Genomic DNA, 27,784 nt, shown 5'->3' with positions numbered 1-27,784 from the left:
GATAATAATATTAAATAGTAAATATTAGGTAGTGTAAAGGATAAAGCCAACAAGTAAAAACACACATTTATTCCATCTACATGACTACAAACTATAATTAACAGAAAACAAAAGGAAAAGCTAAGTTATTCTAAAAATCAGCAACAGTGAAAAATATCAAAGTTTGAAAACCAAGAAAGAAAACCTCTCATTCATTCCAGCTGGTTTGAAACTGATGGACAGGTTAGAGACATGAACTTGAAAGAGGTCATGTTCTCCCACCCCCATAGATAACAGCTAATGACCATGACTCCTCATAAAGCAGTATAATTAGCCAGAGCCCCAGGGACTATTATATAGGGTATTATTTTCCAATAAGAGGGTATGCTTTCATGTGCTCTCTGGTCATTGCCAGGGACTCTGTTTCCAGGTTTTGGCAGTTGATGGCTTCTTGTAAATGCTGTAGCCATACCTATTTACATTTTTCACTTTACGATGCCTTTGTTCACACAAAAGAGAGTAACAGAAATGCTTAATCAGACAACAGAATTGTAGACAACTGACAGCAGTTGGCCTCTCTATATACCCAAGTTCATAGACAGGACACATAAAAGTTAGTCATTACAAGCCTCAACTTGGCGGCCGACATTGTTTTGTCTGTTTTAAGAGTCCAATAGTCCAAGACCAAAACTGTTTTAAGTGTATAGACTTCAGTGCCTGCTCTCAAACTAAAATGTAATGTTATTAAACATGAGGTGAAAAAGGTGATGCAAAATTAAATAGCTAAATGCAAAATTAGCGATTATGTCTTAAAGTGAAATTACTACTTGAAAATCTGTTAAGAATCATACATGAAATCTTGTCATATCATTGAGAAGGTCTTTACTACACTACAAGAATACAACAAGCATAAAAGTTTAAAGTAGAGACTGAACATTATCAAATACATGTAAATTAGAAGTGTAACAGTACACATTTGTAATAAGGCAAGGCACGTTTATTTATATAGCACATTTCATACACAATGGTAATTCAAAATATTTTACATAAACAGGAATAAAAGTGACAAGTATAAGAACATAATAAAAATGATTAAAAACTAATTAAACAGGTTATAATAGAATGAAAAAGAAAAGAAAGACATTCTAGTGCAATCTGTCAGACGTAGCACAGTGCTCATTCAGTTAAGGCACAGCTAAACAGATGTGTTTTAAGCCTTGATTTGAATGGCGTAGTAGCTGAAGGCGGATTTACCCTGCTTTGACTGAACTCTTGGAATTTCTAATGGTAATGAGGCATTCGTACGAGGATTTCAATGCAGTATGCATTACAAAACAAACAATTCACATTGGTTATTTAGAAAATAAATATTTTTATAGATAAAGAGGCTAAAATGTATGAAATATAATGTTCTCTAAGGCACTGCGTTTACAACAAGGCAGCCCAAATGGCATTCTGTATCTGACAATTCTGTGTGCTCCTCCCACCCTCAAGAAAAACACACTACTCCAGTCAGGCATATGCTGGACTTGCTACTTGCAATATGACTTAAAACATCGATGTGATTATCATGAGATCATAAGAACATCCGTGAGGCATGTGCCCCTCAAACCATTTTGTGCAGCTGAAAACAGGGATCTTCCAAAAATACTTAGCTGTGAGTGTTTAAGAGCACTTCTGCATTGCTACATTTAACTCATTCTTTAAATGTCAGAGCATTAAAAAAACAAAGAACTCAGAACTTCACATTCTGAAAATGTGGTGCTCTCATCGAAAACAACTGAAAAATACATTTACTAAGTAATTAAGTAAGGGAGAAATACAGTGGTTGCAGGTACATCAATAAATTATTCACTGTTCATATTATTTGAGCCTTGTTACCCACTTCATGATCCACTGCAGATGACATGCTGAGTCCCAATTTACATACTATCCGTTCTAAATAGTATATGAATATAGAATTAGTATGTCCCAAATCGTAGTATGTTGAAAAAAGTATGCCAAAGGTTCCCGTTTAATTTACTATTTCCGGTAAAAAAATAAAGTGTAGAACCATCCATACTCTAACTGCTGATATTGCCAACAGTACATTGTGGGTTGGACATGAATTTCAGTAGAACTACAAACAAGTGTGAAAAGTGTAAATAAACTACAAACATGATGGACACGTGAGACCAACCGTCAAGTAGAGAGGCTCCGGTAAAGATATTTGTATGACTGTTAATTCATATCTAACCAACTGGAAAATATTTAAATCATGTTTTTTATGTTATATTTTATCTGCAACAACAATACTGAACTTATATAAAAGATGTGTTTGGACATCAACGTCTGAATGCATAAATATCCAAAGACCTGAGGAAGGAAGAAGCTGATTTGTTTTATATGCTGCTAAGAATGCGCCACAGAAGATGGGTCATTTACACCTCCAACACTATTCAAAGTAAAAAAAAAAAAAAGTAAATGCTCCGCGCTATGATTTTAGTTTTAATAAATAAAGCACTTGTAAAAATCAAGTAAATGTCTTTCTTTTTTAAGATTTAATTTTGCCTTTTTGCCTTTTTTAGACAGGACAGTAATGAGACAGGAAGCAATGTTGGAGAGAGAGTGGGGGGTAGGGTTGTGAAATATCCTTGAACCGGGATTCAAACTCAGGATGCCCTGGCATGCTTCTGCACCGTATGTCGGCATGCTAACCACTAGACTATTGCGCAGACCAAGTAAATGTCTTTCTTTTTTACTCTCAAAATGTCCCCTACTGTGATACCACTGTGTTGTATCACACTGAACCATGAATTTTGCACACTGTTAGACTACTAATCGTCACCTAGGAATTATAAGGTTCTATCTGACATTTTTGTCAAAACACTCCAAACAAATAACACGTCTCAAAACATAAAACCTGTGTGTCACAAGTTTGTTCCTGACTTTGCCTAAAATATATATTAAGAACTCTTATGTTGCACAAATATTAGCATCTCATTTGGTTCAATCCGTCAATCTGAGTGAGCCACTGCTACCCTGGTCTTTATGTAGCCCTGCTACTGTTATTCACTACTCAAAGTTTTAATTTGTTTACAGTAAATTGTAAAAATCTCTCAATGACATTGATGGATTCCAGATTAAGCAAGAAAGAAAAAAGTCAAATATGAAAATCTTCAATCTTAAGTTTTAGGAGTGGTTCTTTAAAAAGTGTCTAATGACAAAGAACCCGAGTTTGTGCTGAATTCACCATAACAATTCGACACTCGCCCAGGCCTGAACAGTATTAGACACTGTGCTTTGGTGTGGAACTAATGTGTGTTTGCGCATGTACACATGCAGTTATTGACTACCAGCGTTTTGATGTGGTTATCGGCTCACCTGGCCAGGTGTAACTTGGGAAGAGTGGGAGTGAGAGAAACTCAGAGCTTTACCAGATGGTGCCTTTTGGTTTGAGTTAAAACCCATAATCTTTCATGTGAGCTTAGTAGAAAAGTTGTATATTTTGTACATATAACTTTTACTCAGCAAAGAACAGAAATTTCCTCTTTCACCATTTGAGAAAGTTAGGTAACTGCGTTTAGTTGAAGAAACATTCTAAGACATTGGTAAAGTGGCTTCCTTTGTTGGTTTTAACTGTTAGTAATGTATTTGTATCCATGATTACATTCATAGGTTGTGTTACATTTATAGAGTAACAGAACATGACTCATTGGAATTTCAGTGTTTGCATGTAGACAGACATTGATGACTGTATTTAGTGGCAAAAGAAAAAGCCAAATTTGGGCTGTCATTAAAAGACAGTGTTGCAAAGTGAGCATGGATGTGGCAACTCTTGAAAGTTCAGTGGCAACAGGTCTTCCTCTTTACAGTCAATAGTTGACCCAAAAACAAAACATTCTATCAGCATTTCCTCACCCCTGTGTTGATTCAAAATTCTTTTCCCTGTGAAACTCAAAGCTCAAACACCAAGGCTTTCAAAAGATTTTGTCAGCTGTTACAGCTATTGAATGAAAGACCCAGAAGAGACACAGAAGAACTCAAGTTTTATCAAGGAAATCCAAACTTCTCCAGTGGATTTATCTCAAATTCATCCCATTTGATGAATACAGGAACATTTTAATATATTTACTCTCAAATCAAATCATTAATCAACCCATATATACAAAGTCTAAATTAAGTATCTTTAAATGCGGTGAAAATTACCAAACCTTATTCACGCTAGCACCAGATGTCAAATAATAGAAACAAAAGAAAGTTGGAAATTTTAAAGATATTCTCATATCAGATTAAATGAAACTTTTGAGTTTGGAACAATATAATCCAATACTGACTGAATTTTCATTTTAGGACATAGACACAGTAGCATATGCCGCACGTCACTAAGGCCCTGTTTACACTAATACGTAAACGTTTCATTTTTTTAGTTTTAAAACGACATTTTAGAATGAAAACGATCTGTGTCCACATAGGTGTTTCATCTAGCATTTCTAAATAGTTCCCCGTCAACACTGTACCGCTGTAAACGCATTACGTGACCGCACACACACTGTGTCATGCACTCCAGCGTATGCAGATGTCTGAGCTGCAGGCTGTCAGCAGATGCTTTGAGCACATCTCCCCAGGAAAGAGCAGCGCACGTCAGACAGTTCACGAAGGATCTACCTCTGGATCTCATCTCATTATAGTTATATTTAATATATTTAATTGATCTTGTCTCTGTCTAATGACTCTGCAGTCTTTTGAATCTATTACTTGTTCTAAGATACCATGTTTTGGCAGAGTGCATAGATAAGTTATTTAATGTAAATACACTGATTCTGCACATTTGACTGATTGTTTGCCTTTATTTCCTATATTGTAGAAACTCATTGTACTTTTGATCGCCATTATTAAATATTAAAACTGATATTCAGCAAAAGAGACTATTTCAAATTTTTCAATGAAAATGAATGCAGGCAGTTATGTTATGAGTTCTGTTTTGTTATAAATATGCATACAGTGAAGATAAAGGTCATATAAATATGTAGCTACACGATGCTTCAGCATTTTTGGTGTCTGTCAAGTTAATATCAAAATGAAAACAGGCATTTCCTTATATCATGTTTTCATTTTATTGTTAAGAGAGTGGATCAAAATAGCCTGCAGGGTGATGTAAATGATGTTATGAAGCTACACTGTTGCCTTTGAAGATTTACTCAAAGTGTCCTCTGGAGTTTGTCCAGTGTACACTGAACTTTGTTTACCTTATTTTGGCTTTAAGCCACAATTACAGTAGATATGTGAATATCTGCAGCGACGCATTTTCAGAAGTCTCAGTTTTCCCCCATCCACACTGACAAGAAGCAGCAGCATTTTAAAACAAAAATGGCCTTTTCATTGTTTCCAAAATGCTCAGTTTTTGTGATTCTAAAACTCTGGGGTAGTGTGGACAGAAGGTGTAAGCTAAAGTTATGCTTTTTAAAATAAAACATTTTAGTGTACACGGGGCCTAAGTGACAGTCGAAACACTTTAAAGAGTTGACCATTCAAGCTAATCACAGCAGTAAAACTTTGGGCCAGATCTACCGAACGGCATATTACTTTGAGATCACAATCCTCAAATGATAAAAATACAAGATGCAGAAGGTATTTTTCATTAAAATGACCATGTGCCTGTAGCGAAAACAAGCAGAGGCAATAAATGGGCAAGAACGCCACAACTGTTAGAGCAATGTTCCCAGGTAAGATCAATAACGCCATCAATGGGTAAAGAGGTGGGACGGAGAAACTAGTTCTATATACAATTTTGTTGTATTCCAATCTAAATAGAAATATAGCCAAGCAACATTGATATGGAATAATGCCTGGTAACTATGATCAAAAATTTGCACCATATAATATATACAGTGCATCCGGAAAGTATTCATATAGCGCTTCACTTTTTCCACAGTCTTTTATGTTACAGCCTTATTCCAAAATGGGTTAAATTCATTTATTTCCTTAAACTTCTACACACAATACCCCATAATGATGATGTGAAAAAATATTTTTTGAAATTGTTGGAAATTTATTAAAAATCAAAAACCTGAAAAATCAAAAAAAGTATTCACAGCCTTTGCCATAAAGCTCTTAATTGAACCTAGGTACATTCTGTTTCACTGATCATTCGAGATGTTTCAGCAGCTTAATTTGAGTTCACCAATAAGGCTTGTATGGTAGAGTGGCCAGACGGAAGCCACTCCCAGCCTGGAATTTGCCAAAAAATAGACAAAAAATCTGAAAGACTCTCAGACCATAAAAAACAAAATTCTCTGGTCTGATAAGACTAAAATTTAACTCTTTGGAGTGAATGTCAGGCGTTACGTTTGGAGAAAACCAGGCACTGCTCATCACAAGGCAAATATCATCCCTACAGTGAAGCATGATGGTGGCAGCATCATGCTGTGGGGATCTTTTTCAGCAGAAACTGGAAGACTAGTAAGGATAGAGGGAAAGATAAATACAGCGATCTACAGAGACATCCTGAATGAAAACTTACTTCAGAGTGCTCTTGTCCTCTTGACTGGGGTGAAAGTTCACCTTCCAGCAAGACAATGACCCAAAGCACACCGCCAAAATATCAATCAAGTGGCTTCACAAAAACTCGGTGAACGTCCTTGAGTGGCCCAGCCAGAACCCAGACCTAAATCCTATTGAACATCTCTGGAGAGATCTGAAAATGGCTATACACTGTCGCTTCCCATCCAACCTGAGTTTGAGAGGTACTGCATAGAGGAATGGGCAAAAATTCCCAAAGACAGGTGTGCCAAGCTTGTGGCATCATATTCAAAAAGACTTGATGCTGTAATTGCTGCCAAAGGTGCATCAACAAAGTATTGAGCAAAGGCTGTAAATACTTATGTGTATGTGATTTTTCAGGTTTTTTTATTTTTAATAAATTTGCCACATTTTCAAAAAATCTTTTTTTCACATTGTCATTATGGGGTATTGTGTGTTGAATTTTGAGAGGGGAAAAAGAATTCTATCTATTTTGGAATAGGGCTGTAACAAAAAAAAAAAAAAAAGTAAAGACGTGCTTTAAGACGTGCTTTTTTTCATTGAGACTTAAATAATGGTCTAAATACCTGTAAAATGACTACCACACACACAAAAACAAACTGCCAAATTGCATTTCTATAATTCTTTAACATTCATCAATGTTCCTGTTGATCTCTCTGTAAATCCTCACACCTTCCTTGATTGCAGCTATTTTTGCAAAATAGGATAAAAGAAACGCAATAAGCCCCTGAGCCAGGCCAATGAATTCTCTTCTTCCACAGTTGGGAGGCAGAAAAGCTCATTCCAACACACCTGTTCATCAAGCCTGCTTTTTTATATAAAAAATATATATAATAACAATTTGTCTTGTTGTATACTACTTTACAATTTAAGTGATACCTACTATACATAACAAAATGTAACAAAATTTAAACTTAATAAAGGCCATAAGAATTTTTAAACTTAAAAACATGTCATATAGTTGCCGTACAGTGGCTCTCAGGCTGAAAGTTCATCTATATTTTGTCCTTCTCCAGCTGTTCTTTCACTTGAGCTTTTTTTATCCATCCTGTGCTACTCATCATACTTTTAATGATGGCTGCTTTCAGGCAGGATAAATTTGCTCGGGTGACTTTAAAAGCAGTGATGTCATTTAAGTGGGGTGATAATTAGTTCATGGCAAACATACACGATATCTCAAACTTCCTGCAAGTTTCTTGGAACTTTTGTCTATCACTTTATGGGTTTTCTTTCATTCTTGGATTTTTGTTTATTTATACAGTAAGAGGTTTATGGCTATACTGCTAACTGTGACAACTAGTGTGACCCAAAACTAAGAAGCAACCTGTATTGCTATTTATATGTTAGTTTAACTAATGTGTATTTACAATACAAAGTCAATTTCCTTTCTGGGAAGTCTAGACTGTCTTATTGTTGGATCACATTGGTGAAGACACAAAGACTGTTTGTTTAAGGTTTACAAGGTAAGAACAATCTTTTCTAACACCAACAGGGCTGCAATTCTTTAACACACTATATGCAATTAAACACCCACCAGCTGCTCTAAACAACAGACACAACTTTGACCGCCACTAAACCCTGGTCATGTTTGTCTAGACAAACAGAAGTGCCCAGAAAGAAACAATTCACTGCATCTGAGTTCCATATGTGGAACCTAGTATTACTACAGCAAAATATTAGGACTTTGCGACTCATTGGAATTTCCATGATAATCAGCACACATATTTATGTAATTCTATATACATTACACTAGTTTGGGGTCAGTTTTTTTTTTCTTTTTTTTTTTTTTTTTTTTTAGAAAATTATTCTGTCAGCAGCTTGAAGCGGAAAGTGCGAGTATGTCTGCGGCCAGGAGGTATCATAGAGTTGATGACGACATTAATGTCATCGCCAACATTGTGAGATATGTACTTGGCACTGCAAGAGGTGGAAAAGAAAAGGCTACATTTAACACAAAAATCCTGATAACACACCTCAAAAGCAAACGTAGAACCTTGATTTGAAATGCCGTCTCGCCACTATTTCACAGAGAAAGCTCTGCCAGACCTTTATAAGAAGATTTCTGACAAACTACTTGTACGCCATGTTTCGTTCATCACAGACATAAGGAGCTCATCCGTAATTTCCATCGTTTCTACTAAGCCTTTATGTAAAATGGAAGTATCGGATTGGGTTTGGATATTGGTATATACTCAAAATCAAATGACTCGGACTCGAGGGCAAAAAAAACCTGATTGGGAAATCCCTAATAATAATAATAATAATAATAATAATTAGAGTGATTTCTGAAGGATCATGTGACTGACGACTGGAGTAATTAAGCTAAAAAGTCATCATTAAAATCACAGGAATAAATTATTTAATTAGATTATGAACTACTTTTGAACAGTTATTTTATAGTGCAATAACATTTAAGTTTTACAATTACTGTGTTTTTGATTAAATAAATGCAGCTTTGATGAGCAGGAAAAAAATATTTTAAAACATAAAAAAACATTTAAAAAATCCTACTGAAGCCAAATTTTTGACCAGTATTTTGTGTATATATATATATATACACACACACACAAATCAATACAAATATACAAATCAATATACAAATTTTAAATAATTTTTATATTTATTTTTTACAACTGAGGTGTTTTCATAGAGCATATGCTCAACTTTTCAAAAAAAATTTTTCTTAAATTAAGTGCATGTACTAAATGTTGTGCTTGTTCACACAAGTTGTCTTCATTTGCTGAATCTCTGGTCTATCATCCTGGTGGGAACTTAATGAAAGGACAAAGGTCAAGCAATTCTAATTAGAGACCAGCCTTACAAAGAGTGTAAGGTCATTTTTCAGAATCAAACCTTCTAGCATTCCAGCAGTTTCAGTAAACAAGTCTTTGCAGATTGCAACGGTCCACAAATCACAGCAAGGACTCAAAAAATAAAATTGTTGTTGTTACATTACAGATGTGAAGAGAAGTGTGAATCTGTTTTAATGAGGCTTAAATCGCAATATGGCTTAGCAAGATTATTAGCAAGATTACCAAACAGCAAAAGCTGCAATTTACTTTAATGAATATGTTACAGAGATTTACTTTTAAAAAAGCTTTGATTCAGTGCTTTTTAATTGCCCCTGAAAGGTTCGCATAAAATCTTATTTTTGGATTTGGTTGCTTATTTGCAAAAAAAAAAAAAAAAAAAAAAAAAACTTTCACAAATTTTAAAAGCACATACAAAAGAGTTATTATCAAAAAAAAAAAAAAACAGCAACAACAAAAATTTTGTTTAAGCTTGATAGTTTAATATCTCAATAGAAGAAATTAAGACAGCCACAAACATTAATTAAATTGTACTATTACAATCTAAAATAAATGTATTATTATGTTGCTGGTGTTTTTTTTAATCCCAAAAAAATCTAAAGTTTGAACTTAAAGATGTTTTAGTTTAGGATATTTATGTATGTGACAAACAAGCAATATGAAACAGCAATAAGTGCAGTTGAGCATCCACGCACACAGTTTCAATCACGTGTTTGACAGACGAGGCTCTGAAAAGACAGTATTCAAAGTCAGGACATCCAATAGCCCACTCTCTCTCTCACTTTCTGCTTTCTATTCCCAGTGAGTATCCTAGAGCAGCAGCTTCAGAGGTCTAGCTGTGATCAGGCCACTGTTGAAAGATAGATACCTTCACCTGCCCGTATCTGCCCTGGGCATCACAGCCACATTCCTCAGAGTGGGATTGACAGGACACCCCTCCACCAACAGTCTCGTTTAACTCTTAGTAGAAGCAAAGACTTCACAAAGCAGCTTTGGCAGAATGCATTGAGATGGCTGGAAGCACAAACTCATGAAGCATTAAAACCATTACTGCCAGTAATTTAAATGTCCTATTATTCAATTATGTGTAAATGTCAAGCTCCCAAATGAGAATAGCAGCCAAATCTAAGTAAAATGTTTGTTTGTAAAATTATTTACATTATTTTTATTTATGTTATGGGTTATATAAAGAAAGTCAATTTCAAGAGAAAGAAAAAATTACAAAAACAAATTCCTTGTGTTGCAGAGTTCATGACCTGAGAAATATGCTTTTGACTAATGCTCACTGTTGGTTGATAGTGTTGGCCTGTCAGGATAGATTCTTTTAGGAGATAAATTGAGTACTGACTCTCTAAGCACTATCTATTGTGTAAGAGGTGAAACTAAACTACAAATTCATCATTTTAGGGCACACAAATCACAATTTTCACACCTGGAATCAGACATGGGGCTATAATGAAGGCACTTGAAGTGTCACCTCAGCCTCAGGTTTGAACTAATGATTTACTTTTACTTCTTAAATGGATTCCAACGGAGAGAAAAGCTGTAAAAAATAAGAGACTTTAAATTACAAACGATTCAGGCAGGGCATCACGGTGGTGCAGTGGGTAGCATGATCGCCTCACAGAAAGAAGGTCGCTGGTTCCAGCCTCGACTGGGTCAGTTGGTGTGCTCACGTGCTTTTTCTCTGGGTGCTTGGAAATTGGGAAGGCTTAATTGTTTGTAGTGTATGTGTGTGAATGAGAGTGCATTGATGTTTTCCAGTGATGGGTTGCACCTGGAAGGGCATCCGCAGCATAAAACATATGCTGGATAAGATGGCGGCTCATTCTGCTGTGTGTATTAGATTAATAAAGGAATTAAGCCAAAAAGAAAATGAATGAATGAATGAATGAATGATACAGACATAGCTCAATACATGAATGGAAAGAAATTGAACAAATTGCAACTTCACTCTTCCAGCTACATTTAAGGTTTTACGTTGTATCTTAGGAGTAAATCTGATGTAGTCGAGGACAAAAAAAGCATTGAGATGGAAATTTAAACTGGCTCTACAAACCTGCCCTAACAGCTCTGATATAATTAGAGGTTCCACTTCATTTTAACAGATTGGACCTCTTAGATTAGTCCACTGGTTTTGTCTTGATAAATCCTCAATGGAATGTCCAGTCTTCCAGCTACTTGCTTTCCTTTTCTATATAAAGGGGGGTTGTGAGATTCTTATCTCAGGCTCACTTTACTTTGTACCTCAGCTCAGCTTATTCAGATGTGTCTATGGTCCACTTGTGCCTTTGTTTGAGGCCGTAAAGGAAGTATTTGGGTTAAATTGGATAACAAGCAGCTTTTCTATTGATAAATGAGTGGTTATTTTCAATTTTCAATACAGATATCATTGCTCGGCAAAGTGTGTAAAAGCCTAGAAGATTTAAATAAAAGCAAAAGCTTATCAGATTCATGAGCATTCAAATAAACGTCTCCCACATTTGCATAAAATATTATAAAAGGAAAAACTGTGCATTTATACCAATATGTGCATTTATACCACTTTTACAAAACAAGGCTGATGTGTATCAGTATACCCTGGAGTCTTTGACACAAATAGCATCAATAAATTTAAATGATCTTTTCTTCCGTCAAACAGATGTTTTAGGACAAGTTAAATGCCAAAGGTTAAATTCATGTGAATACACAACTCTTGTGAAAACAGTAAAGTGTCTTTGAACATTTTGTTTCTTATATAAGCAAGATAATTGTACCATTATTTTAGAGATACAAACTACAAACTGAATGTATATTCCATACAAATCTTTATTTTACAGATCTTTGAACCTGATTGATGGATTTTTGACTCTGCAACATGGAAAACAACTTCTTCATTTTTACCTGTGTGTAAGTCTACTTTTCAGAACAATGTTAGTTGGATATATATATATATATATATATATATATATATATATATATATATATATATATATATATATATATATATATATATATAGTATAAAATCTGTAACATTATGGACAATGCCTATTCTGTTTTTGCCTAGACCATACATAGTTTTAATGTTCTGTTTAAGTACACAATACATTGTTGTACACTGCTTACTTTATTGATAAAAAAATGTATAACTTATGTAAATGAAATGTCTTCAGATTACAATAGTGCTCAGCTTTTTCTCTTGAATGTATAATCTTAAGCTTTCAATGCACATGATTGTAAAATGTAAGTACAAATTTGTATTTTACTGTTTGCCTTAACAACCTGTATTATTACTTACATTACATTATTACTTTACATTACATTAGGATTAGTCTCTGTGCAATTCTTTCACACTTCTTTCAAAGCAGATGTTCATTGCTTATTAAGTTTTGGCCAATTTCAAACGATTTTATTAAATTGTACAGTATCTTTGTAAAAATCCCCATGGTCTTTATGAAAACATCCAGTTGGGTGCAATGTGGGTTTAGAATGAATTGCTTGTCAATTGTACTCTCATTATGTCAAGTGCTACAATAAAATTAATTCCAATTATAGATGTTATTTATTTTTTATTATTTGTAATCTAATAGTTTAGTTTATGTATACACGGTAAAAACTTTTTAAAATAAATTTGAGTAGATTGAACATAAAACAATTAAGTTATCTAAAAAACAATAATTGTGTTGTTTCAGCTCATTTTAAATAGTTTGAACAAACAGCAAACGTAATTTTTGGAGTGTATATCATGTTCTGGCTGCTCATTTTACTCTGTTTGTTATTGCATCTATACAGTTCAAAAGTAACTGCTATCACTGTTGGTTAGTGTAAATTTCTGAAGAAACATTGTGTAATACAACAGACTAAATTGTATCAGATGCATGTTCTATTTGTAATAAAATAAGTTTACTGTATCAGATCTGTATTGTATATTGTTCCGAACAACCAAGCAAATGCTAAAATAGATGGTTACATGACCGACCAGCAATAAAATTTTTATTTCTGGTTGGAAGTAGTTAAGACTGCATTTACGAGATGCCTTCACCCACAAACGTTAATAGAGAACATCAGCTGTTCATCATTTATCTGCCTGTTAAAGCCATTTAGTCAATTCTGTAGCCCCTTACAGAACGTTTTTGAAGCACAAGCAGAACATTTAGGGACATGCCTTAAATAAGCCTGCAACACAATTACTGACATATTTCCAGTGATGCACAAAAGGTGTTTTGGCTCAGTTCTCAAAAAGAGTACCTGATGACAAAGCTGTTCGCAATATTTTAAAACAAAGGTTTTATACAGACGTGAAAAAAATTGTTGGTAACCTTCCAGTGAAGAAACAAAAACTACAGTGGTCACTAAAATAACGAAAATGGAAGTAAGAATCAAAAAAGAAATATCCAGAATTGCTGATAATAAACAATGAAAATCAGATGTTTTTTAAAATTGTGGTCAAAAAGAAGCGTTAAAAAAGCCAAATTAATTAATGAAAATTACTTGGACAAAACTGAAGGCTATCAACAATAATGTTCTCCATATCTGTACTCTGTACAAAAATGCATAGCTCCATACCATTCATTTAGGTTGTCCCAAAACAAACTGTATAAGTTAACTTAACAAATTTAAGTGGATTGAACATAAAACAATTAGGTCCCCCCACCCCACCCCCCCAAACCCCCCAATATGAATTTAAATAAGCAGCAAACATCTTTTATTTGAGTATATGTACATTTATGTCAGATTTACATATCTTTTAAAAATAAACATGAAGTTGTATTTTAAAGAATACGAATAAAATTACAAAACTAGCCATATGATTTTGTTAGCACACATTGCTTGTTTTGTGGTAAACAATTCGTCTGTGCATATCATTAAGAAAAAAAAAACTTAACCACGCTACTCCAACTGTCAGTTTTGACAACTAACCGAAATTGTGATGAGGAGTTGTTTGTTAGGTTGTAATAACTCTCCCGAAACATCTTTCTCAATATTTCTCAAAAAAATTACTACTTTACTAGATTCAATCAGCTCGCAGTTGAAAAAAACAAGCCAAAAAAAACATAAAACGCTGCAGCTTCTGGTTCATGCTGACTTTAAATACTGTATGTGGTTTGCCAGAGGTGGGTAGTAACGAGTTACATTTACTACGTTACATTTACTTGAGTAAAATTATTGGGTAACGAGTACTTTTTGAGTAGATTTAAATGTGTACTTTTACTCAAGTAAATTATTAGAGATAAATCAGTACTCTTACTTCGCTACATTTCGTGGCATTCCTCCGTTACTGTCAAATGATAATAAAAATGATCCGTATGTTTTGTTTGCAAATATCGCGAAGCGCCGCATTGGAGAGGTTGTGTCGTGAGAGGTTGCTATAGAGACGCGTCTTCCGCTTTCAGTTAGGGCACGCGTAGCCGCGCGCCTATGTTGAATGATAGTTGACGAGGGAGACTTGCGAATTATACTGCGGTCACGCCACGGCCATCTGCGGTTCTGAGAAGGACGATCATGCTGTCTGTGTAGTGAGGTTATCAGACCAGGTCACCCTGGCCTCAAGTTCAGTCTGTTTTCACTCCTTGCCGACAACAGTAGTCTGATAATGTGATGCACGCAAGCTGTACATTGAACTGACATCACAGCATAAACATAAAGTCCAGCTACAAACCTGAAAAAAGTAAGTGTCAAAATTATCCCATTTTGAACCTTATTCATGGTAACTATTCAGGCCCATAGCAAGGGGAGTTCGGGTGGTTGGAAAAACCCACCCCTCAATGACAAAGCTAGTCTAGAATTTGTCCCATACATGAGCTCATTTGTCTTATTTTGATGACTAGGTCATCATAAATACTAAAATTAATCCTTATACTATACTAATTAATCCTAATACTACATAAATACTTAAAATTAATGAAAAAGGCTTTAAGATCAAGCTAAATCCTATATTAAAATTAATTTGAAAACAAATATGGCTATTTTTGTTATCAATAAATTTTCAATCAAATCAAATGTACTTTTTGTACAAGTGAGGCTAGAAAAATTATGAAGCTCTTTTATTATTATTCTGTTTTATTTTTTATTATTCAAATAGCCAAATTCTGACTGAGGACAATTGAATGTTCTGGCCAGTTTGTAGGCTACAATAGGCTACAGTTTTTAATTGAAAACTTCAACAGATACCTATTTTTTCTAATGATTTATGATCTAATGAATTTGTATTTTAAAAATAAGTATTTATTCATTTTTCTTTATTCTAAATCTTTAGGAAATATTTTGGTACATTAAATGTGTCATTATGATGACGACCTAACAGGCTAATCCAGCTAAAATAGTGCTTAAAATGTCACTAAAACACAGTATTTGAATCTCAAACATTGTAAATGAGGTCAATAACTGCAAAAAGGTCCACATTTTGAGAGAAAGACCCCTTATAACAGGCTGGCCTCAGGCTGGAGCACCTGGAGGAAAACCCACGCGAACACAGGGAGAACATGCAAACTCCACACAGAAACGACAACTGACCCAGTCGAGGCTCGAACCAGCGACCTTCTTGCTGTGAGGTGACAGCACTACCTTCTGCGTCGCAGTGTACATATAATCAAAAGTAACTAATTACTTGAGTAATTTTTTTCATAAGGTACTTTTTTACTCTTACTCGAGTAACTTTTAAGATTGTTACTTTTACTATTACTAGAGTAAAATTTCCGCAAATACTTGTACTCTTACTTGAGTACAGATTTTAGATACTCTAACCAACTCTGTGATTTGCATATAATGACATATCTCAGCCATCTATAAGTGGGATCACATGATCAATTAATAGCAATTTAATAGCAATTTATCCTTTTTCATACTCAACAAAGTGCAAATGCTTAGAAGCAAGCTCGCATTGACACTGGTGTCACACTGGTGTCACTTTTTGAGCCATGTTTATACAAAAAGACAATTTTAATTACTCATCTAACAATTGAATTTTTCTTTTAAAGTTTCTTTGTTTATTTTAGTTCTTTGCTATGTCCTAAACTTTTTTTATTGCCTCTTTTTAATTACAGTAACATTGGCTTTCTGGCATCTGTTGCAAGCTTCCAGGTGCACACTCAAAAACCTCAAGCCATTTGTGTTGTGTGCTAAAAGAAAGGAATTAGTTGTCAGAACAAAAAGCAAACACCTGTACATCAGAAATCCCTGAACTGACATGTTTATAAAAAACAAAAAGAAGAAGAATGTGAGGACTATGTTGAGAATAATAATACCTGGTATCTCAGAGAGACCATAATTCCAACTAATAGGGCAATTCATATCAAGCATTATGACTGTAACTAGCTAGCTTTAAAATTAGTTTAAAATGAAATGAATCAAACCATAATTTCAATGCAAAAGGCACAGATGAACAAAATTGTTGGAATATTTTTTTTAAGTCTTCTTTTATAAAATATTCAAATAGACCAGAATCCAACCGGCTTTGAAAGAGCACGAGTAAATAAAGAGAAAGTTAAATTTTAATGCACTCTATGCTTGTCACAACAGCGCTCTGGCTATATACATTTCTAGCTATTGTTCTTGGTTAAAATGTACATTTATTCATCAAAGTCCTGAGTGGAAAAAAGAAACACACACACACACAAACACCAATAGAAAGAGTTGCATTAAAAATAAATAGTATTTTTACATGGTTATGTTGTGATTTTATTATTATTTTTTATTTTTATTTTAAAAATGTAAATACATTTGATATTGAAAAATGGATAATGTTCTTTATTCCTAAACAGAATGGATAAATATATTCTAAGCAAAAAATACATGACCCAACAAAGAGTGTCAAGTCCACTGCACACCTATGTAACTCTGTACAGTTCCTGTGGTCAGCTGATGGGCATAGGTTTGAAAAGGGAGGAAAGGTATCGCAGGAATGCTGACGTGACCACAGCGCAAGAGGAGATGTGCCACTGGGCAAGCCAAGCAGAACACCAGCCCTTGCCCGGTTCGCACTGTGCTTGATCCAGAGGGGTAAATTATCCTAGCATCCTATATTTATAGTGTGTATATTTACAGCCATGGATGATTGGGATGCTGCAATGTGCGAAAGCAATGCAAAAACTTGCCGGCCTTTCTGGGAAAGAGTTATTCTGAGGCAGAGAAAGTTGGCTGATGCTGGCAAAGCTGAATAACATAACTGCCATGACTTTGAGAGCTTGGTCCATTGAACCATCCCATGACTAAACCAAGTAAAGAATGGAAGAAATTCACCAGAAATATTATTATTTTATAGTTGTTCAGAAAAACAAGCTGTAATGATATATATATATAAGTGCATAGCGCAAAAGCATTAAGGGCGTGTCTAAATCCACTTTTGCTATTTTAAGGATGGGAAAATATGCTCTGTGCCTTAGTGAATGGTCTAACAGGGTTGTGCTCATTCTCTTAACGAGTTCTGGGTGTGTTTTGAGCATTAAAGCAATCAGAGTCACATCTCCTATTACCTTTAAGATAGAGTCGCTTCGCGGCATGGCGCATTTGCTATTTACATGGCAGACTTTGTAAGTAGGAAAACTGAACGCTGCACTATTGAGAAAACAGTTAAACAGACATCTACAGTGAGGATAAAAATCGAGCCTCCTCAATTTAAATTCTTTACTTTACTTTTACCCTTTACTAAAAACATATCTAAAAAAACATTAATAACAAAGTAAATGGTCAAAAAGCGAAGTTATATCCAAAATTATACAAATGCAAATTGTCATGAATAAACTGACAAAGGCTCCCCGAGGTGAAGGAGGCATGGAAGCAGTGGTTTTTATATTTATGTAAAAAGTAATATTTTGTAACATTTCAATATTTTATTTTTTCATTTGTAAAGATATTTGTGTATTGCATTACATCCTGTGTGTATTAAACAATGTTTAAGTGTTTGGACCTGCATAGGCTGATATCTAACATGCTTTGCGCTGGACTTTAGACCAGCTTTCAGTTGGTCAATGGTGCAGTCTATTTCAACTGCTCAAAATGGCAACGTGCCAACAATGTGCCTTAACACACCTCCCTTTTAAACTGGCACACCCATAAGTCCACAAAGTGGCTACTTAACAACGTGGTGCAAAACATGAAAATTAGGATTGCGCGGAAATAGCAACAAATCCCACCATACAGATCTTGCGCCTTATTTAGCCAGGTGTATGATAGAGCCCAAGGCTTTAGAAAACTTTAGTAGCTTGCATTTTAGTCTATTACTTGCCATGTAGTCAAACACAATATTCATGTAATATTTCAATAGCCTTTGCATAGCACAACACCTTGGATAACTTGAAATGTTGGCTAAATGTCTTCAAGGAGAAAAATAGAAAACTTAACGACAAAATAATCAAAATTGATGAAAAGCTCTTGAAAAACACCAACAAAAAGATGGACGTAATTCTGAATCTGTGGAATTTACTGATCAAAAATGTTGAAAATCCATTTTCAGCATGATTTTGGTTAATTGATAAATGCATAATTACACAATCAAGTGACAATATGTAAAGCTACACTGCTGTTACAATTCAGATGAGGCCGTTTATAAAATAATACAAAAGATAAAAATAAACAACAAAACAAAGAACAAAATATTAAGACAATCTCTCAAGATCCAATAAAAAAAAAACTGTCCTAAGGGAACTAATGGTTGCCTGCTTACTTCTAAAATGACAGAATAAGTGCTGATTGACTAACACGTGGCTGTCGACAAACTTGACAATATTTCCAGTTTATTGGGGGCATGTAGAGACACCCTTCTTGTGGCCAACCATGACTATATTGACATAGTAGCATGCTGTCTGTTAGCATGCTTGACTTGTACTATGGCTGAAGAGGTGAAGGGTTGAGTGCTGGTAGCGGCATTTGTCTGTAATCTATGTATCCTGAGACAGTGATGCATGGCCACAACTGCTGCATACAGCTGGATGCAGCCATAGGTTAGCATGGCTATATATCAGACTTAATGCTAATAGATGGTCAATAATGATTAAAGTCTTTACATTTTTAGTGTATATGCTTCTTTTTATATATGCAGAGTCGTTTTGCTGGTTCTATTACAACAAAAAATGTAGTTTTACAGCTCAGAGACTATCATGTTCATTCATTTTTGATGTCAGAAAACTAAGCAAAAAATCTTTACATATTTGAACTTTATCTGACAAAGTGTAAAATTACAGTGCTATGTTGGCCAGTCTCCAGCAATCACTCAGTGCTACACTAAGTGTCCACTTTAGGTGCTTGACTGTGCATCGGTTACATGTGCACCAAAAGTTATTTTAGCAAACTAACAAAATAGAAACGGACTCATCAAGAACCTGTAGCATGCTGAGTATTTGGCGAACGCTAACAGGGGTTTTTCACAAGCGTTGCTAAGAGTGGTGTAGTGTTGCCCCAAACACGTAACCAAATAAACAGAGTGCCCTTTATTTTTGTTCGGGTTATTAAAGGCATCAAACAATCCATTAGCAGAATAGTACTTTTACTATTGGCATTGTTAAATCCTATGTATATTTACTCTCCATGAAGATTTATGACCTATATGTTCTCCGAGGGATTTCGGGTTCACAATGTGCTGAAAGGTCTGGATCACAATAAATTTAAAGCTATAAATTCAAGCTTTGGCTGTATTTTAGAACACTTCCTAACCATCTGAACTGAGAGAGAGTCACTGGGTCAGATGGAAATCTAATGGCTAATTTTGTTTATTTCAAAACCAAAGTCACTTTTTCTTTACATGATGTGCGTGTTATGATATATAACAAGTATTTTCATGTTATTTCACAAAACCTACAATGCTAATAAATTGAATCATACTGTAAAGTGTTATTTTTGTATAGTAATTGTACAGGGTGGGTTATTTATATGGATATACCTTAATAAACTTATTGGGAATTTCACAAGAAAAAACAATGGTGTGGTTGGTTTTAACGTAACTTTATTCTTTCATGAGTTATTTACAAGCCCCCTCACATATACCAATGTGCCACAAACAGGACGTTAATATCACCAACCATTCCCCTTCTATTAAGGTGTAGCCATATAAATGGCCCACCCTAGTAATCAGTTTGTAAACTGTGACCAACTACAACTTGAAACAAAGGTAACCATCATTCAAAACACACGGATATGCCTAGTAATATGTTGCTGTAAGTAAACCATTTTTTAGAGTTAACAGTAATTTACCTAATGGTGATCAAATGATGTCTAGTTAATAATAATTTAAAACAGGAAACTGATGATGACCAAAACAAAAATATTATTGGTAATTTAATCGGATATGTGAAGAGGTATATCAATTTCCATATATCCATTTGAAACACTGCTCCATAAATGGAAAGAGGGTATTTATATCTAGATGTGACCACAAGGTTTCCATACGCAGTATGTATTCTCAAGTATCTACCCTGATTCTCACTTCAGATAGGTTATGCTAAGCTGAAATCATACAAATAAACAGGCTTATTAATAAAATGTACAAATAGATAAAGATTAATCAAAGAAATGTTTGCAATTGATGCTGGATTCTCATATTGCTCCCCAGATCATGTCACATTAAGAGATAAAAAATCTGTACTCCTGCCATCCATAGGGGATTTCCATCATCATCATCATCCGGTGGACGCATTTAAAATCCCATCCCCAGTGACTGCTATTGCAAAAGATATTTTTGGACTCTCTAGAAATAAAATTATATGAGAGGAATTTTTAGGCAGCCAGCAAGACATCACACCCGTTAAGTTCACTGTGAATCAAGCTGTGTGTCAAATGCACACACCGCTGGCAAATAATTTGCTTACAGTTGGTAAATAATTTGTCATTAGTAAATAAAATGCATAAATATACCTTTCAGCAGCTTACAGGTGTTTTATCTTTACATAAATACTTTAAAACTGTTAAAACTAAAGATAACTGAACGCCATATTTATCATTTTATTAAAATAAAGAGTCCCCTGGTACCCCCCGTCCACCTGTTTAAGCAACTGCACTATGTATTGTGTGGCTTGACCTTTCAACTGGCCTATGAGGTGACCGCCCCTCCCACTCACCCAAGTTTCAAGCATATAAACTGTAGTACGCCAGCTCACTAACACTCCAACAGAAGGCGCTGTTGCTACTCTTCTGCTATACCTATAATTATTTAGGCAAGCAAAATTAAATAAATCATTTTAAAGAAGAACAACTAAATGTATTAAATTAAATAAGACATTTTCATCAATAGAAAGCTGAACATGAGATGCCACAACCATTTTTTCTTAGACTGAAAAAATTACATATAGATGGCACATATCAATATTAAGTGCCAACACGAATAAGGACATCAGAATTTCACAGCATGACATGGTTGTCTTTGTATATATCTGTGTGTGTGTGTATATACACACACACACACACACACACACACACACACACACACACACACACACATATATATATATATACATATACATACATATATATATACATACATACATACATATACATACATACATATATATATATATATATACACACACACACACACACACACACACACATATATATACATATATATAATAATATATATATATATATTTAAATTATATATATATATATATATATATATATATATATATATATATATATATATATATATATATATATATATATATTGCTTTGCTTTTGGTGTGGAAGGTAGGAGAAAAAAGGAGGGAGGGTTAGAGTGAATGCAACACTTTGGGGGGGTTTGTCCAACATGCTGCCTTAAATTAGCCCTAAGAGAGGCTGGACTGTGGGTGGAGCTTTGTGCTGTCACTATCTCTCTTGTTAAGTATTACCTGCAGTGCTTCATTAGGTTGGCAGCATTTGTACTGTGTGTAATAACAGAGAGAGGGGGAAACATAAGAGGAGATCAAAACCAAGCCTTGAAAAAAAAGTTAAAATCAGGGAAACTATCTTAACTCATACTGCACTGCAGTGATTTTTTTTCTTTCTTTTTTCTTTTATTTTTGCAAGTTCATGCAGTCCAAATAGCTGTAGATATGGCTGGTTGTCTGCAAAGAGGAAGGCTAAATACAGCAGAAGCACCTCTGAAGTGCCTGTTAATATTGATTTCCTTAGGATGTTGTCTCTCTAAAGTGAATGCAGATCCTTTCGACGCCGCTTTTCGACACAGTCATCGACATGGACCTACCTCTGAAACAATCTTGGTAGCCAACAATGGGATTAGAGTTCCCTTTGGACGCTCGGTATATCTGGACCCTATCAATGACCTTGTGACTGAAGTGTATGCAGGAGACCGCTGTCACATTACAGTGCTAGACAATGACCCACTGGCTCAGAGACCTGGAATGTTAACACCAAAGAAGTTCCCGTGCGCTTTTGGAGCAGAAGAGGTGAAATACACTCATTTTGGTTCCCGGAGTCCAAGCAAAGACCACATAAAACTGCAACTGAGGTATGACTCTAACACAGACACAGTGGTGGTTCCATTAATTCTTGAAGTAGAAGTGGTTTTTCAGCAACTGGAGATTCTCACTCGTAACATGCCTCTTGTTGTGGACAAGCTCAATGGGGTAAGCAACCCAATTGACAAAAAAACTCTGGAGTTTGCATTTGAAGATGGTGTCACTACATGCAAGGTGACCACACTTGTTGGAGCAGGCAAACTACCCAGGTATGGTAGTCTAACTGATAACTCTGTTAATGGCCAGATGATTAACTGTGATGATTTTGTTAAGAAGGGAATTCAGTATCAGCACACCGCAACTACCAACTCTCCAAACAGAGACTACATTCCTATGCTAGTAGAGGTACAAGATAATGACGGTCACATTATTCAACAAGAACATTTTCAGATAATGGTTAGAATCAAAGAGGGTACTGAAAATACACAACCAAAGCCTAGCTTTATATCTATGATGATGATGGAGATTGACCAATTTGTGATGACCGCCATTACTTCAGATATGCTGGCCGCTGAGGATATTGAATCAAAATCTGATGAATTAATTTTTAATATAACATCTCCTCTGGGTTATCAGCAGGGCTTTATTATCAGCACAGATGATCAAAACCAGCCAATCACTTCTTTTTATCAGAGAGATATTAAAGACCTGAAGATCGCCTATAAACCTCCCTCTGAGGATTCAGATATAGAAAGAATTTTCCAGATTGAATTTGAAATTGTTGACACTGATGGGGCTGTTTCTGATCCTTTTGCGTTCATGATTGTTGTGAAGCCAATGAACACTTTAGCTCCGGTGGTAACCAAAAATACAGGACAGTTGCTATTTGAGGGTCAGTCAAGACCACTTTCCAGCTCACAGAATTTAGAGATCAGTGATGAAGACAATCTTGATGATGTGAAGATTACTGTTGTGGATGGCTTGAAACATGGAGAGCTATCAGTGCTAGGCTCTCAAAGAAAGTTTTTCACACCAGCTGATTTAGATGCTGGCATTGTTGTGTACCAGCATGATGGAAGTGATACCTACAGTGACAACATTATATTCCGAATGACTGATGGCATTAATGAAGTAGAGTTTTTATTTCCCATCACAATTGCCCCAACCGATGATGAACCCCCCATAATAAATGCAAACACTGGCATTGTGCTTTTTAAGAATGAAGTAATGCAAATCTCACCATTTATCCTGAGTGCCACTGACATTGACTCAGAGGATTCAACAATTAAATTCATATTAGAAGAGCCATTTTCAACAATTGGTGAGCTGCTCATCAAGCAGGTGGAGCCTCCTCCAGATCCATCTGTGTGGAAATTTAGTGCAACAGATGAGATGTTTGAACAGGTGGTGACAGAATGGTTTCAGCAGGACATTCTGGATGGGAAACTGTTCTATCGTCACAAAGGACCTCACAGTACCACTACTGTGACTGACCAGTTTGTCTTCAGAGTTCAGGATGACAATGACCCACCAAATCAATCAGGAGAGCATGTATTCACCATTAAAATCCATCCAGTGGATGATGTTCCTCCAGAACTTTACCCTGGCACCACACTACATATGACAGTAAAAGAATATGAGCTGACATTTTTTAAGAAGAAATTTCTGCGTTACACAGATCTGGACTGTGATGACAGGGATCTTAAATATACCATCACCAAACCTCCTACCGATACAGATGAAAACCACCCTGTTCCTCTTGGTGCCATTGTACTGACAGATAGCCCAGATATCATAATTAGTGAGTTTACGCAAGCTCAGATCAACCACCACAAAGTGGCATACAAACCCCCAGACCAAGAGCTTGGTATTACTCCAAAAGTGGTTCAGTTTTCATTCAGTGTGGAGGACACTGCTAGTAATTCCGTTGATGGACTTTTTACAATCTTTTTACAGCCTGTCGACAACAAACCCCCAGCAATTACCAACACTGGTTTCACTGTTCTTGAGAGGAATACTTTTATAATAACCAAAAATGAACTTGATGCCTCTGACCAGGACACTGAAGATGAGAATATAAAATTTATAGTGACTCAGATACCCAGGTTCGGGCAGCTGCAATATTTAGGAATTGACATGTCTAATGGAGAAACATTTGTGTTGGAGGACATTGAAAACAGCCGAATGGCCTACATTCACAGTGGTGAAGAATCTCTTTACGATGTAATTACGCTGGACATTAGTGATGGCTTTCATCAAGTCCCCATTGTTGTCAAGATCAGCATCAAGCCTGTTGATGATGAGACTCCAAAAATTATGCTACCAGCTGGTCTGTTAGGTGCATCAATAGATGTGCTTGAAAATGGTGCAACAGAAATCACCAGCAATGTTATCCAGGGTCAGGACGAAGACACTGATGACCTCATGCTGACTTTCATAGTTGAGGAGCCTCCTAGGCTAGGAGAAATAATGGTGAACGGAGCTCCTGCTGAGCGTTTCACCCAGCAAGACATAATCAATGGTGTGGTTGTCTATGTTCACACTAGTGGAGAAATTGGCCCCATCAAAGAGCATGACTCCTTTAATCTCACTATATCTGACATGTCAGATGAATGGGTTGTTGGTGGCAACAAAGTTCAAGGAGTTCGAGTCCATGTCACTATTCTGCCTGTAGACAGCATTCCTCCTGTTGTTAATGTGGGGAGTCAGTTTGTAGTCGTCGAGGGTGAAAAAAATGTTATCACATTAGAACACATTCAAGCTGAGGACACTGACACTGATGATGATGACATCTTGTGTACTATAATTATCCAATCCACATCCGGCTATGTGGAGAACATTTCCCCAGCTCCTGGGTCTGAAAAATCCAGAGCAGGGACTGCCATCACTGCATTCACCATTAGCGATGTGGGTCTAGGTCACATCTATTACGTCCAAAGCATTCACAAAGGTGTGGAGCCAGTGGAGGACAGATTCACCTTTCGTTGCTCTGATGGCATTAACTTTTCAGAAAGGCACTTTTTCCCAATTGTCATCATCCCAGCAAATGACGAAAAGCCAGAGATTTTCATTCGAGAGTTTGTTGTCATGGAAGGAATGAGCTTGGTTATTGACACTCCTATTTTGAATGCCGCTGATACAGACATCCCAAGTGATGAATTAGTTTTTGAAATTCTGAAAAACCCAAAACATGGAGACATAGTTCAGCAATTGAGCACTGGGACAGTTCCGGTGGTGAAATTTACCCTAGAGCAAATCAAGGAGGCTTCCAATATTGTTTATGAGCATGACGACTCTGAAACCAAGGAAGACAGTTTTGAAATTCGACTCACTGATGGAAAGCACACTGTTGAGGAGAAGGTCATCATAATTGTCATTCCTGTAGATGATGAAACTCCAAGGATGGCCATTAACGATGGCCTAGAGGTAGAAATTGGAGAAACTAAAGTAATTAGCAATAGAGTCCTGAAGGCCACAGATCTGGATTCCGAGGACAAAGAACTTACTTACATTGTCCGCTATGGCCCTGGTCAAGGCTACCTTCAAAGAATTACCAAGCATGGAGTTGTCATCGGCAATGTTAGTACTGGAATGAATTTTACTCAAGATGAACTGGACAAACAGTTGATTCAGTATGTTCACACAGGTCAGGAGGGTGTGCGTGACCTGCTAAAATTTGATGTCACTGATGGAATCAATCCCCTTATTGATCGTTATTTCTACATTAATATTGGCAGCATGGACATGGTTTTTCCTGATGTTATTAACAAGGGTGTGACTCTCAAAGAAGGAGGTAAAGTCACCTTGACCACAGACCTTCTCAGCACAACTGACATCAACAGTCCAGATGAATATCTTAGCTTTAGCATTACTCGTGCTCCTAGCAGGGGCCACCTTGAAAGTACCGATCTCCCGGGGGTGCCCATCTCAACCTTTACTCAGCTACAGCTAGCTGGCAACAAGATCTACTACATCCATACATCTGATGATGAAGTTAAGATGGACAGCTTTGAATTTGAGGTGACAGACGGTTATAACCCAGTCTTTCGCACTTTCCGTGTATCTATTACAGATGTAGACAACAAGAAGCCAGTTTTAACAATCAACAAGCTAGTTCTGGGGGAGGGAGAAGCCAAGCTCATCACACCCTTTGAACTGACAGTGGAGGACCGTGACACACCAGACAACCTGCTTCGATTTATAGTGACACAAGTGCCAGTTCATGGTCAGATTCTGTTCAATGGAACACAAGTCATAACATCATTTACAAAGCAAGATCTAAATGAAAATCTTATTGCTTATAAACATGATGGTACAGAGACAAACGAAGACAGTTTCTCCTTCACAGTTACAGATGGGACTCACAATGAATTTTATGTTTTCCCTGATACTGTATATGAAACCCGTAAGCCTCAGATGATGACCATTTATATCAATACAGTGGACAATGGGGTGCCTCAAATTCTTGTAAACAAAGCAGCGCCCACACTTCGGGTTCTTCATACTGGTCATCTAGGATTTCTGATTACCAGCAAAGCCCTAAAATCTGCAGACAGAGACAGCCCAAACAAAGTGCTTAAATATGTTATAACTGAGAGCCCTCTTCATGGATTTATCATGAATTCTGCTTTGGGAAATGATAGCATCAAGTCCTTCTCACAGGGTAAGTTAATTTATTTTCTCTTATGTTTTCTAAATGTATTAGGAAAAACCTGACAGTGTTAAGATTTAAAAGTATCAAAATTCTAATAGTTGCATTCTTTCACCCTTATTAGCTGATATTGATGATATGAAGATTTGCTATGTCCTTCTCGATGGGTCCAACGCCACAAGTGACATATTCTACTTCACAGTGGAAGACAATGGTAAGAATGTCTTTCTCACCCCCCTCTTTATGCAAAAGTGTCAAGTGTCACTAAAGCTGCTGTTGGAATTCCAAAGCTTTCAGATGATCTTTTAAATGCACTTTGCTGAAGGGGCTTTCGTAAAGTGGTTTATAATTTAGAGAGTGTTTCTTTGTCAGAGTCAATATAAAAAAAATCAGAAAACAGTTATTGTTAATTCTTCATACTGTGGAAGTTAAAAGCTAGAATTTGACTTAATTTTAA

The 27,784-nt window shown here is 35.9% G+C and overlaps 4 protein-coding genes across 8 annotated transcripts in view; 3 read left to right on the top strand and 1 right to left on the bottom strand.

The window, feature by feature from the left end:
• si:dkey-27h10.2 overlaps positions 1-12,249 on the top strand; it is a 31,154-nt gene extending 18,905 nt beyond the window's left edge. For 2 of the 4 annotated variants that reach the window (XM_087237358.1, XM_087237357.1), the window contains exon 10: positions 12,131-12,249. The gene's annotated coding sequence lies outside the window, so the exon portion shown is untranslated. Of the gene's footprint in view, positions 1-104; positions 1,697-12,130 lie in introns of those variants that run through there. The other 2 variants (XR_015476689.1, XR_015476690.1) reach the window with 2 other exon arrangements.
• The window catches only part of znf827 (zinc finger protein 827), a 789,732-nt gene that overhangs the window by 488,136 nt on the left and 273,812 nt on the right, over positions 1-27,784 (top strand). The gene's annotated exons all lie outside the window — the stretch shown is intronic.
• hhip (hedgehog interacting protein) overlaps positions 1-27,784 on the bottom strand; it is a 220,362-nt gene that overhangs the window by 166,522 nt on the left and 26,056 nt on the right. The window lies entirely within an intron of this gene.
• The window catches only part of frem3 (Fras1 related extracellular matrix 3), a 36,719-nt gene continuing 31,245 nt past the window's right edge, over positions 22,311-27,784 (top strand). Inside the window, 2 exon segments of the mRNA NM_001137659.1 lie at positions 22,311-27,339; positions 27,452-27,541. Coding sequence (NP_001131131.1) covers positions 22,311-27,339; positions 27,452-27,541 — 5,119 coding nt within the window.

The sequence above is a fragment of the Danio rerio genome, chromosome 1 (assembly GCF_052040795.2).
Source record: "Danio rerio strain M-AB ecotype USA chromosome 1, GRCz13ab, whole genome shotgun sequence".
In the NCBI taxonomy this organism is placed as follows: Eukaryota; Metazoa; Chordata; class Actinopteri; order Cypriniformes; family Danionidae; genus Danio; species Danio rerio.
This window is presented reverse-complemented; position numbering and strand designations above follow the sequence as displayed.